At 42.0% G+C, this 13,087-nt stretch overlaps 1 protein-coding gene and 1 long non-coding RNA gene across 5 annotated transcripts in view; one reads left to right on the forward strand and one right to left on the reverse strand.

Annotated features, from left to right (window-relative positions):
* The window catches only part of ttbk1a (tau tubulin kinase 1a), a 47,729-nt gene extending 35,599 nt beyond the window's left edge, over positions 1–12,130 (forward strand). For all 4 annotated transcript variants that reach the window (XM_071503407.1, XM_071503409.1, XM_071503410.1 and 1 more), the window contains 2 exons: positions 9,618–11,071; positions 11,188–12,130. In XM_071503407.1, the coding sequence (XP_071359508.1) occupies positions 9,618–11,071; positions 11,188–11,599 (1,866 nt within the window). In that variant the 3' untranslated portion in view covers positions 11,600–12,130. The remainder of the gene's footprint in view (positions 1–9,617; positions 11,072–11,187) is intronic.
* On the reverse strand, positions 569–1,744 carry LOC139635877 (uncharacterized). Its single transcript, XR_011694304.1, has 3 exons — positions 1,649–1,744; positions 1,328–1,376; positions 569–707 (listed from the first exon to the last, which is right to left on the reverse strand). It is a non-coding gene; the product is annotated as an uncharacterized lncRNA (long non-coding RNA).
* Positions 12,131–13,087: the final 957 nt, after the last annotated feature.

Consider the following 13,087-nt stretch of genomic DNA (forward strand, 5'->3'; position numbering starts at 1 on the left):
CTTTTAAAGTGCTTCTTTGTGGGGTAAAATATTGTCATCACCATTTTTCCAGCTAGAGGGATGCTAGTCTGACCAGTCTGGCAACCCACACAGCTAACAGTCTCTTAGCTCAACTGTCCTGTTAAGTCTTTCATAGCCTCTATCTAGTATCTGATAGCTGTAACTGTAGACAGAGTGCCAGATTTACACCAACACTCCCTCAGCTTCTCTCCCCAGTCTCCTCCCCTCATGATCTTTGACCAATCAGCTGAAGGCTTTAGATGCGTGAGAGCACCAATCAGCTCTCTCCTGTCTAACGTCTGGTCAAGGAGGGGAAAGAGAGGGGGCAGGAAGTCATATCAGAGTGTTGGGATGTAGCCGTAGGCAAACATAGCATTGATTTTTTACAAATGTCTGTTTCCACTTATTAACCTCCCCTCTCTCCCTCTCTGTGATTGGTCTGTTTGCAGTTGGAGGATGACAGGCACCAACCGCGACCCAATCAGCTGAGGAGGCTGGCCTCCTATGTCTTCTCCTCCTCCACCCTGGAGACGGAGCAGTATCCCCACGGAGGAGGCAGCTTCATTCAGAGGAGCCGCTCTGCAGAGAGCAGCCCTGCCCACATCACCGCCACCACCAACTCGGTCCGGCGGCGGCACGCCGGCACCCTGCCGACCCCCGGCAGCCCGCGGAGCAGACACTCGTACCTGAACGCGTCGAGGACACATCTGCAGCAGATGTTAGCCAAGCTCATGAACAAGAACAGCAGCTGAGAGAACTGAGAGACGGACTCAGAACAAACACACACACATGTGAAATACACTGATGCACCACACACATATGACACACACACACACACACACACACACACACAGGTATACAGGGACAAACATGTCGCACATATATGCAGGGTTGGTCAAACCATTTTTGTGGCCCAGGGCAGAATTTGTCCCCCTCACCCCCAATTTAACCTTAATGTCCCAGCACATAAGCTGTACCCTATAAAGACTGTACACAGTGTAGATCACCTAATTTATTAAGGGCAATTAAAAATTATTTTGTTATTTATTCATCTCCAAATCTTTGAAATGTATTTGATCCTCAATAAATAAAAAAAAAAGTAAAAAATGGCAATCAAAGTGACACTTTTAAAGTAAAGATGCACAACTTGATTTTGTTTAAGCGCCCATAAAACCTAAAATCATTTGTTGATTTTAATGCCTTTAGTTTAAAAGCATCACCTGTGAGCTGGGAGGAAATACGAGGATTTGTGTCAAAATTAAGGAGATCCCTGTTAAATACCAATATATCAAAGAAAAAGTAAGAAAATACTTGATTTCATGCTCACAATTTTCTGGCTTCGGGTCCCTGGTGGCTTAGTTTACTTCAGGCCTCCTCTGCATGAAAACACAAACATGAACATACACATAAAACAGACGTAATGAACACAACACACTGAGAGCCAGACAATAACCACACCTTAGTTAAACACACCGAGCCATATTACTGGTAGTTTCACACACACACACACGTTCACACTCACGTAGCTCTACCAACTACAAGCAGAGGAGCAGAAGAAGAGGACAGAAGTGCTGACTACGGGAAATATTTTCCATGCAATAAACTCTAAAAAGCCTCTCTGCAAACCTGATTTGCACACGCCACAGACCTGGCAAACTGGTGGAAATAATGTGAAACTGAATATTTCCTTCCCTTTTCTGTGAAGAAGAAGAAAGTGGAACAGAGTGGGGCTGCTAACAGACTGTTAAGCTTTACAGTATTCGTGCATTTATTTCTTTTTCATTTTCTCCGCTTTTCCTGCTGAAATGGAGGAGGAGCGATCGTCGAGGAATGCAGGTCGTCCCGGCGATCCAGTTTTTGCACCGAGGCTTTGGAGTCGGCGTCCCCCCCTCCGATCACCCCCCCCCCCGCTTCACAACGCGTCTCCACCGACACAAAACCAGGGATCCAACCGTCCTGCTCTGACTCGAGCGTCGTTAAATGTTGTGTATGAGGAGAGAAGTGTGAGTTTTCTCTGTGAAAAGGTTTTTCTGAAGGTGTGATAGCTGATCAATCACTTTGATCTCTAATCACAGCCTTTATGACAAAAACTGTTACTGTGCTCGGTCTCCGGGCAGAAGTACGGTGGCCCAAAGGTGCAAATATTTCAGAAAAAATGTAACAAAAAAAGAAAAACGGCAACATTTTTAGAAAAAGACATTACACAATGACATTTCATAAAACAACAAAATAAAAACCCATAACATTTCACTGAATAAAGTCACAACTCCAAAATGTGACAATATAGCAGAACTAAAGGACATCACAGTATTCATTTTATATAAATGTTTCAAAAAGATATTAAAACTTCAAAAAACATTAGACAGAAAACAAACTAACAACATAGATGACACAACATTCAAGCCTAGAATTAATACAACAAAGATTTTGCAAACCAAGCTAAGAAACAAACAAAGACAACAAAACTTGCAAATCGCAAAAAAAGAAAACCGAAACATTTTAACAACTTCTGACAAAATTTTTGGCTAAATGTAGCAATTGTTAATTCTGGTTAAGTAATTTCTGATTTATTTCCTGGAAAGTTGAACATTTTTTATTTTTTATTATTTACTTTGCTAAGGCAACACTGAAAATGACTGAGTGCTCACAGGTAGGAAGTAGTAAACTCCAGGTGAATGCAAGGTAAACTGGTCAGCTGTAGACTAAGTGAAGCCTCTGGGCTTACTTCAGGCACACTCACCGTTTTATTTTGCTGTGAAGGAGCTGAACTCCGGCAGTATTAGCCCACAGACACAACTGTGTCGTATTTATCTCACCCTGAGCCTGAGGAAATTATTTGAATTCTTTGTGACTCTTTTTTTAAATCAAATTTTTATCTCTGGTAGGGGACTGCAAACGGAGACAGAGCTCTAAGTGTGGGAGGGAGACGTCATACAGTATTACTGGTTATTGCTGATATGGAATAGTATAGTTAAAGAAAAATAACCCTTTTGTCAGTTTCTTAAGTGATTGTGGTTCATGCTAATGATTATTTTGAGACCTTTATCTGGAGATTATGGCTTCATTCTTTCATTATTTTGTGACGATGGCTGTCGGTCGGTCGGTCCACCGCTTTAGTCCAGATTGAAAGGTCTCGACATCTACTGGATTGGCATGAAATTTGGTTCAGGTGTTCATGGTGCTTCTACTGACTTTGGTGATCCTTCACTTTTCTTCTAGCCACAGTGAGGTTCACATTTTTGAGTAAAATATTCCAACAATTACTGGACAGATGTAAATGTCATGTAAACTAGTGACATTCCCATCAGCCTCAACTGGACTTTGTGTTTACCAATGCTAAGCATGCTAAATTCAGCATGTTAGCATTGTCATTGTGAACATGTTAGCATGCGGACATTAGCTTTTAGCTGTTTAAGTATGGCTGTAGATTCCTAGTCTCCCTGTTATCCTGAGTTCAGGATGTAATGATTAGGTTTAATGTAAAAAAACAGTTTAGTATTGATCAGGCGTTGTGTATCTTTATCATAACAGGCTTCTGTACTTCCTGTTTGTTTCAGTCAAATGAGACAAACGAGGAGAACTGACAGAGGATAAAGAAAGGAGACCGACCCATCATGTGACTTTTAGAGGCACTCTATTGTCTCAACATAATGAAATAATGAAATCATGATCTCAAAACAACGAGCTCAAAAACACTTTGCAAAAGCCCGTCGAGGCAACAGCAGGTTGTTGTGGCAGTTTAATGTCTTGCTGTCAAACCTGCATCTTTTCACGTTTGGCTGTTGTGTTTGAGTTAAATCCAGGTCTTCCAGAGGACAAGGTTGATCCTGTTTCATTCACAAGCACTACCTGTTAAAATGCAATCAATACGATTTGTTTTATGTTGTGTTTTCATGGTTGGAGATACTGTAAGGTAACTGTTGAAGATTCTTGCCTTTAAGGTTCATCTGGCTTCTTATTGTTGGTGTTTTCTGGGTTTTGAGGCAGTTGACCTCATGAAGGTGGTCTGAGACGTCAGACATCAGACCTGGGGAGTCGTTTTGTATGTTTTGTAAATGGCAGTGAGTGTGACAAGACAAACTCTGAGCTTCACTGGCAAATTAAATCCATTCTGCGGCGGTTTCTGGTGAGGTTTTCCTGGTTCGAGCATCTTGTCATGTGTTTGGATCAAAGTCTTATTTCCATTGTGCTTCCTCTTCCATCTCTATTTTCTGACCGCTGGACTTTACTGTTGCACTTTATCACTGAGTTGACTGGAGGGGGGCTGAGGGTCTCATTGTATGGATGCAAAACCCAGATGCAATAAGTGAAATGTAGGATGTTATAGCAAAAAAAGAGAGACTTATTTAAATGGACATTATGGTGGTTTGCATGTTCTTTCACATTTTCAAATCATATCATTAGTTTTTAGATTTTATTTCTTCCAGGCAACCTCTGGTTTCAGTTCCTTTGAGAATCAACTCGCAGAAACTTGAACTCACCACTGAGGATAACCACCCAACACCAGAAAGTTAGCTGTGATGGGTTATCTCCAAGTCTCTGCAAAATGATTGTCATACAAATCAACTGGAAGCAATGGCTGTCTGGAAGAAGATCGATTTGATGAAAGGTTTCAAAAACGACAAGCTGGGATGAAAAGTAATTAATGGGCTAACATAAACAGAAAGTGTTGTGTGGTGTGATGGCCAGTGGAAAACAAGCTGGACATCACTGTGTTATTTGTTGGTTTTAATAAAAGTAAGTTACCAAGTCTCAACAATGTGAAAAAGCAAGTTTCCTGGTAGATGCAATGTTGAAAGAAAATTGTGAAAATTGTGGGAGAGAGTCAGGAGTAAGGAGAAAATACCAAAACACCGTCAAATCAGCAAACATCTTACATCCATTGACCAAGCTGTGAAAATCTGCATTTTGGTGTTTAGTGACGAAGGCTTTGGCATTTTCGAGGGACGTCCAAGTATAGATCCGAAAACGTGACAGAAAGTGTCCTCTCTTGAGCCAGACTTAAGTGTGAGATTACCTCATTGGGTTTCAGTTCCCTTCAGACCAAGAGGTTTTCAAAGTCTGAGACTGTGGGCCTCACCTCAGACGAACCCTTGAAAAAGGCGCCCGCTCACCCCACCCTAGGTTACTTGCTGTGTTTCACTCAACTCCTGGATGCCTATTGGATCATGAAAAACAGTATCTGTATCTCTGAACTATCTTCATCCAAATCACACACATTGAGGCCAATTAACCTGATCTCCTTCTAATAAATAATGTAATAACTTGTTAGATTTTTTCCTTCCATTCACTGAGCCTCCACAGAAACTGCTTGGAGCCCCCAGGGTGAGGCCCACCTCCCTCTTTGTAAACCTCTGCTTTAGACATACGTTTTTCTACCACAAATAAATAAGTATTGAATAAAACTGGAAAAAAAACCCATCAATAGCTTGTTTAACTGTTCAGCTGTTCGAAGCCTCTGGATTTCGAAGGGCCCGATCATCCCTGCCTGTGTAGTGTCCATGCGCTTTTGAATGACACGCTGATTCATTAGTCCTTTTGGAAACATACAACTAAATCAAAAGACTAGCCATCAAAACAAATAGCAGGAAAAACAGTGAGTGTTTTTAACCAAAATTGAGTCGATAGTTTTGAGAAGACTTGTCATGTTCAAGCTCTCTCATCATGTTGCATCAAAAGATCTTTACAAGAGATGCAAATGGTGAGTTTTTACTGGTAGATTTCTCCAGTACAACAGCCAATTACCCTTTGAGCGAGGAGTTTTGTTCTTCAGAAACAAGACAAAAATCAGTGCTTGTTCTGTCCGGAGAGATGGTTGGTTGGTTGGTTGGTAGTCTCCACTATGTTACTCTATGAACAATGAGCCGTTGTAATGGTTGAGTGTTGAGTTATAAAACCCTGTTTAATATTTGAATGCTGCTAACGTCATACCAAAGCAGCTCTGTGTGGTCAAGTTGCTTTGAATGTCATTCGAACGACTTTCTTTGAAGTCCAAGCTGTGTCTCCTCAACACGTTCAAAAGCGTTTTCCAAAATCTTGCTACGTGAGACTAGCTAGGACGGCCATTTTGTGCAATGAAAGCCGAACTGTTGCTTTCTAAATGTGTTAAAGGGCTACATTAAGTAAATATGTACCACTCGCTGTTTCATTGAGCTTCTATTTGAGGCATTAGCATTAGCTCAGCCTGAGCAGGAGGTGTCTGTCAGCGCTGAGGCTCGTTCCAGCTCCAGCCTGATGAGGACGCAACCAGAGTTTGCTTTCATGCTGCTTCATGCTGATTTCAGGACGTCCTGCCCGTTTTATATTTAGCATAGCATTAGAGTACAACCACTTAGAGAATGTATGAAGTGGATCAGCTGCTATCTCTGAACTTTATTTTGCACGCCTGCAAAACGATTCACCTACCGTACAAGATTGTCACTGATACATGTTTTGTCCTGTGTCACCATGAACGCAGTGCCACCTTCAGTTGAAACAGGCAGTAGTAAGCTCTCAGTGTGCTTATTCTGCTGAGTTGAAAAAAAGATCTGCAGCATTAATGACGGTATGCCGTACCAAAAGACTGTTTACCGACTGTCGCCACTCTTTGCATGAGATCTACTGTTTGTACGACACGCACCTCTGACTGTAAAATGACTAAAAACAGCACTGTACTGTACTTACAACGAAAACAGTGAATATACACCTCTGACTGAAAAAACGTCTGTGATGTTTTTTGTAAATAATTTACACCGTTACAAGAGGGGATACTCACGGATCAGAGCTGTCAAGTCCGTAGCTGACTTTAAAATGACAAGAAGCAGCAGGAGCCTTTTTTTTAGTCCTGACAGTTACAGAATCCTTAAACTTTCATCACATCTCTCATTCTGCTGCGCTGATGTCTGAACTTTTACATCTAGTGTTATGTTTGTTAGTGGAGGTCATGTTGCATGATGCTGTTAAAACATCGTAGACTTCTTTTAACAACTTTTACTTCTCATTTTTGCCGTTTTGGATATAATTCCCATCGGTCGTGATAATATTTGATTCAGCAGCTTCATTGCAGAGGAAATGTTCTGCACAATGTGAACTGTCCAATGTAAATATTAAGCTAATTTGTGTTGGACTTAAAGCAGGTTTGCAGGTCAACAGACCATTGAAAAGCATTTGTCATGGCCTTTCAGAATTAGGGCCAAAACAACAAAAATAATACCCGATGCTTCAAACTTTTACTTGTGTAGTACAAGTTGCAAAATACTTACAAGGCCAGCAGCACACTCCAAACAAAAGGTGCTCCCAAAGGCTTTTCAATTGCTTTTCAATATGGTGCTGTGAGCATGTTTCTATAGTGACTCCGACTATTGATTTAATGAAGTTCAAAATCTGAACAAATGAACAAATGGCCAAAAATAAGGCAACCCACTGTGCTGCATTGCTAACAGGCCTTTTTGGCTGTAAGAAAATTGAATTTGTTTGGAGTGTTAGTCTAACTGCTGCTACTCATGTTTAAACTGAAAAAATATACTGTATATGTTTATTTGGTTTAATTAGGAAGATATTAAACCTACAATTGTTACTTGTAAAGAGATTCTCAGAAAACCCCAGAAATGTATTCCAGTTCTGTTGATTAGAAATCCCTGACATGTAGAAATGCAGTATTTAAATGTGATGATGAGTGGTAGCACTGCTCTGTGGTCAAACCAGAAATTAGGCTACTTTTCTCAGTCCCTGAAAAAAGGCTTTTATTAACAGAATAATCATCTTTCTGTCACATCAACAATACTGCAAATTTGAAGCCTTTGTTTTTAGATTTTCATTTACCCCGTAGAGGGTAAGTGCAGATTTATCAGAAACTTCAGTCTGCCACAAAACATTTATACCTCACGAATCACACACTACAATTATACTTTTTTGTTATATTTAATATAACAAAAAAATATTATACTCCTTGCCCCAACATACATTTTATTGCAAAAGTGATAATGCTGAACTTTATGAAATAACAGGGTGATATTGTACAGATAAGGTACAGACATTGTGTCTTTAGAGGTGAACACTCATGTCCATGCTAGTTTTGTTTAGACTGTATTCCACATTCACTAGTTTGTAAATCACATCTGTATGGAACTCATCCGTGAAAAAAATGTCACATAAAATCACCTGTGTCACTAATAGTTGATTCACAAAGGGACATTGAGACATTTTAGGAAATTCTTTTTAGTCCAAAATTAGTTGTTTTCCTCAAAGAAGAAGGATGACAGTTTCATGTCTGTGTGTCCAATCCAGAGATAGGTCCAGTAAGAGCAGAGCTCAAACCAACAACAACATTATGAGCGGTCTTTGTTCAACAAATAGCCCCAACACTAACTGCTGCTACTTTGACCACAATGTCTCATTTTTACATTTCTGTTTCCACACCTGTTCAATAAAGGACGTATAACGTGAGAATTGGACAGAGCTGTTGGACGGTGGATTCTATCTTAATGTTAGCTTTAATTTAGCGAGGCTAGTTCCTGCAACAATTCTATCTATCTACTATCTACTATCAGACCTCTTTGGAGTTGCTGAAAAGTGGATTTGTTTTCTCTTTTGAGAGAGCTAGGTTTCTCTTGCTTCAAGTGTTTGTGCTAAGCTAGACTAAACGCTTCTTGGACCTATGTCTGAACGAGTTAAAATGTTCTCATCTGGTACGACAAAAACAAAATAATTTCATAAAATGCCTGAGTGTTCCTTTAAAGTTTTTGCAATAAAAGCAGGTAGTCGAGGTAAAGAGGATTGAAGAACTCACAGTGTTAGTTCAGTGTGATGATCCGTGAGTGTCTATCACGTGTATAATACATGTAAGCGTTTTTTTTCTATCACTATATGATTGTACAGTACTGCTTGTATAATTTACAGGTAAAGCATGTATTTTAAACTTTTTGTAAATCCAAATGATAACTGTGTACATATATACAGAAATGTAGAAAGTAATTAGGTTTGCAGTTAATCTCTAATAGCATGATAATTAGCAGGGTTTAGTATGTACAGGCTGTATGTTAAATCTTTACGAAGGGAAACACTTGAAAATCACCTGATATCAGACTGTGTGCTGTCTAAGGATAAACTCTGCAATGCATTTTTTGTGCCTTTTATATCAATGTATGTAATCTAGACAATCTTGAAAAGCTTGTGTACAACCAAAATGACATTAAAATGGTTTTGGGGGCAAATACATGAGTTCCTGTGGTCTTTCTTACTGGGAGGGACTGTTAGCAAAAGCAGTGAGGAGTGCTTTCTTTTTTCTCAAAACACATTTACAATCACCATGGTTTAAAAAAAATGGTGGTACTGCTATAAGTGAGGGAGTAACACAAATTAAATGACATAGCATAACGCACAGGCATGCCATCATTCACCATTCATTATTCATTACCTTGGAAGCAAGGCAGGTAGCAGACTTGGTTTTCAGTTGGTCAGCGCAAGATTTTTTTTTTTTAACTGGTATGTGTGGTTCATGATGTCCGAAAACTTGCTGGTCCTTGTGTTTGTGCATTGTGATCGTAAACTCCTTCTGTGATGTTTTTGTTACAAGTTTATTGCTGTCTTTATTTGAGTCAATTCAATGGTAATTAAAAGTGTTGTTAAACTGTTTCCAGGTGTTGTCACCCACGGAGCAGAGCACCCCGTCGCCACCCTCCCCAGACTACCGGACAAAGGGCCAGAGTGACGAGAAAGAGCACTTCCACATCCTCCCTCAGCTCCAGGCCAAGAGGGCCGACTTCCTCACCGTCATGCTGACTGGTACCTTGCCTCAGCGAAGGAGTTTCGCCACGCCAGACGAAGAAGTCCCAGAACCTCCGGGGCCAAAGGATGATGACGTCACAAAGAGTGAATCAAACAGTGAGGCCAGTCAGAAAAGCACTGAACGTAGCCAGGAAGCTGCACCTTCAACACTCATGGCCGAGGACCAGAGGGCACAGCGGGAGCACGCCTCGGCAGCTGATGCAGACGCCGACTTGGAAGATGCATCTAAAACCCTTGTACTCTTCTCACCTGGAGACACTCGCAAGTCTCCCTCTGGTGGTGATCATGTGCTAGAGGGTGAGCTGGCCACACCCTCTGCTCCTATTTCCCGTAACGACCGCCTCCTGGTCGGGGAGGCAATTCAGCCTGAGACTTCTGACACTGGCCGTTTGTCCCCTGCTCTCAGGTCGGACCTGAGGCCTTCCACTCCCATTGCTCCTGCATCGCCACCCTTCACCAAAGTTGAGCGCACTTTCATCCATATTGCAGAGACATCACACCTCAATGTCATGTCTTCCAATGGTCACTCTGCTAAGGAGAGTGACCGGGAAGTCTTTTCTATCATGAAGGAATCAGCTGGTGAGGATAACATCCATGAGCACGGTGGAGCACCAGTGACTGAAGAGCCTCTAGAGGTGCCAGACCAAACTGCACCAGTTGACAAACACCTCAAGACTGAGAATGGTCCATCAACTGTACCGGTCCAGTCTTTGGAGCCTGTCCCAGAAGCTATGTCACCAGTTCATGAATATAGGGATCTGTCACAGGAACCTCAGAAACAGCCATCATCCAGTGACGAAGGTGCCAAGCTTCAGACAACTGGATCAGAACTACCGGCTGCCATAAAGCCCAGAATCCGGAGCCGAATCCCAGTACTCATTTCTGAAGAGGACTCAGGCTCAGAGCAGTCCTCCTCCCTCTCAGCTCGGGCTCGGCTTCAGCAGCGGGCCAGGCAGCTGGACCTGGCCCGTTTGTTGGTCCAGAAGCAACAGGGTCGCTGGATGAGGAGGAGGATGCTGTCTGGGACGTCGTCATCATTGTCCTCTGGGGACGATGAGCGTCGCAGGGCTTCTGAAACGCTGTCCACCACTGGCTCAGAGGAGGATACGCATACCTCGGACGAGTCCAGGAGGAGCTCCCGGCTCAAACCGACCGAAGAACAAGGTTCCAAGGAGTGCAGGAGCAGGATCCCCAGGCCTGTCACCCCAATAAAGAAGCCTTCAGGGGGGCTTGCTGCTGCTGCTCCTTCTCCTCTTTCCTTGCCAGACTCCAGCACCTCCAAAGGAGCACCATCAGTTTCTAACGGGTATGATTCTGTTTTTCCTTTTTAGTGTATTAAGGTTTTAATTTTGAGGCAGTTTGACTAAATATTTTTTATAAAATTCAAAGAGATAACATGTTCAGTTGACTTTCTGTCCACAGGAATCAGAAAATTGGACTAAGCACTCTCAGCACCCAACGGAAATCCAAACCTGTTTCACCCAGGTCCTCCTCATCATGTCCCCGTCCCTCTACTGTCCCTGCCCCATCTGGCAGCCCTCGAATGCCCCTGCGAGTCCTGTTTGGTACCCGACGCAGCCTTAGCTCCACCCACTGCAGGACTGACAGCCCCTCCCCTCAGAGAGTATGTCCGTCCAGGCAGCCCCTCTCGGTTCGAGCCCCAACTGTCCCTATGCTACCGCCCAGGACTACAACAACCATGCGGCGCAGCGCATCACAGGAAGCCACCGCCCAGTCCTCCTCTGGCACCATGCCCGTTAGGACCAGGCCAAAACCAGCTGGGGCGACAAAGGGGAAACCGAATGCCAGGGAGAAGGCAGTGCCCGCTAGATAATACAAAGAGACTCATCACTGAGACATGTTTGTGTATAATCAGTCTTCGGACAAGCTACGCCTCAAAGGTTCTCACCTGATTCCATATTAGACTGTGATGTTACAATGACCTACTTCAATTCATTTAATGTATACGGACCTCTTATTTTTTCCAAGGACAGCTTATTGAATTATCTTCATGGGCTTCCAGTAATCTTGACTGACTGTCATACAAGACCGTTGCTGCCATGGTGCTATGGATACATCTGCTACTCCCTGGTCAATCCCTGATTTAACTGGTTTCTGGAGCTGAGAATCATGGCCTCCAACAAGTCCAGTTTCAGAGACACTCACCTTACACAGTACTCCCAGCTTGTCCACAGCTATAATACTCTTCTATCGACAGTACCCTGCTTGGTTCACATTGCATGGTGAAGTATATCACAAATACATTGAAATTGTAGAGGGAAAACAACATGTACAAAGATCTGTACCTTTAAATTATTTGATATAGTTCTCCCCTTCCTATTGGCCAAAAAAAAAAAAGATCAAATTGGACTGGTTCGAATGCCCGAACAATGTTAAAATGGCAAGAGATTCCTAATTATATCCTGTACTCATTATAGTCTTGGATAAAGAGAAGAGTTGGATGTGAACACAAAATAAATCGCTCGGCCTGGCCTCCTCCTCATGGTGTGACAATGGGCATGCTTTAATCATTCTATTTTCTGGGTGTTTTTATTTTGTTTATGCTCTGAATTGTATATAATAGAATCATTTCCCATAAAGACATCTTTATTTTTTATCTTGCGAAGCAAAGTGTAAATTTCATGTCTTTAACCTTCTGTTCCAATGTGTTGGCACTATGCCTGTTTTTTACGCATGAGAAAAACAGGGTTAACCATGAGAGGAAGTTCTACCTGCTTGGATTCTGCTGACAGCGCAAAGGACTGCTGGTTGTTGGAGCCCATGTTGTGTTTGTAAGGGGTAGATGGGCACTGAGCTGTGAAGTAAAGTCTTGATCATGTGGAAGTGGTTTTTGTCTTTATTTGGTTTCCAATAAACCCAAGGACCTGACCCGATCTGGCTCCGGACTTTCCACAGTGACTCAGGATCAGATCAGATCTATTTGGACTTGCCACAGGCCTCAGGTCTGTATAAATACAAGTCTAAGTTATGATTATACCCAAGACAATGAGTAAGTCAAGCACTTTTGGCACTTGTAGTATACCTGAGTATTTTCATTTTATTCTACTTGATAATCTACTCCATTATCAATTGTCAAAACATTGTAACGTTAGTTACCAAATACTTTTTAGATTTAATTTACATTAAGCGCAGGGTCCCCGGCCTTTTAGGTTCGTCCCCTCTTACAGAAATAGACACATATCCCTTCTTCAGTGTGCATTTTAGAAATCTGATACTTAAAATACAGTGTTTGCATGAAAAAGCATGAAAGTTTTAAAAGTAGCAATGATTTAGACATCCAACCAGTACATGGAGTAATACA

This window comes from Trachinotus anak, unplaced genomic scaffold, assembly GCF_046630095.1.
Source record: "Trachinotus anak isolate AG129_WGS33_773 ecotype Australia unplaced genomic scaffold, CSIRO_AGI_Tana_v1 ptg000019l, whole genome shotgun sequence".
In the NCBI taxonomy this organism is placed as follows: domain Eukaryota; kingdom Metazoa; phylum Chordata; class Actinopteri; order Carangiformes; family Carangidae; genus Trachinotus; species Trachinotus anak.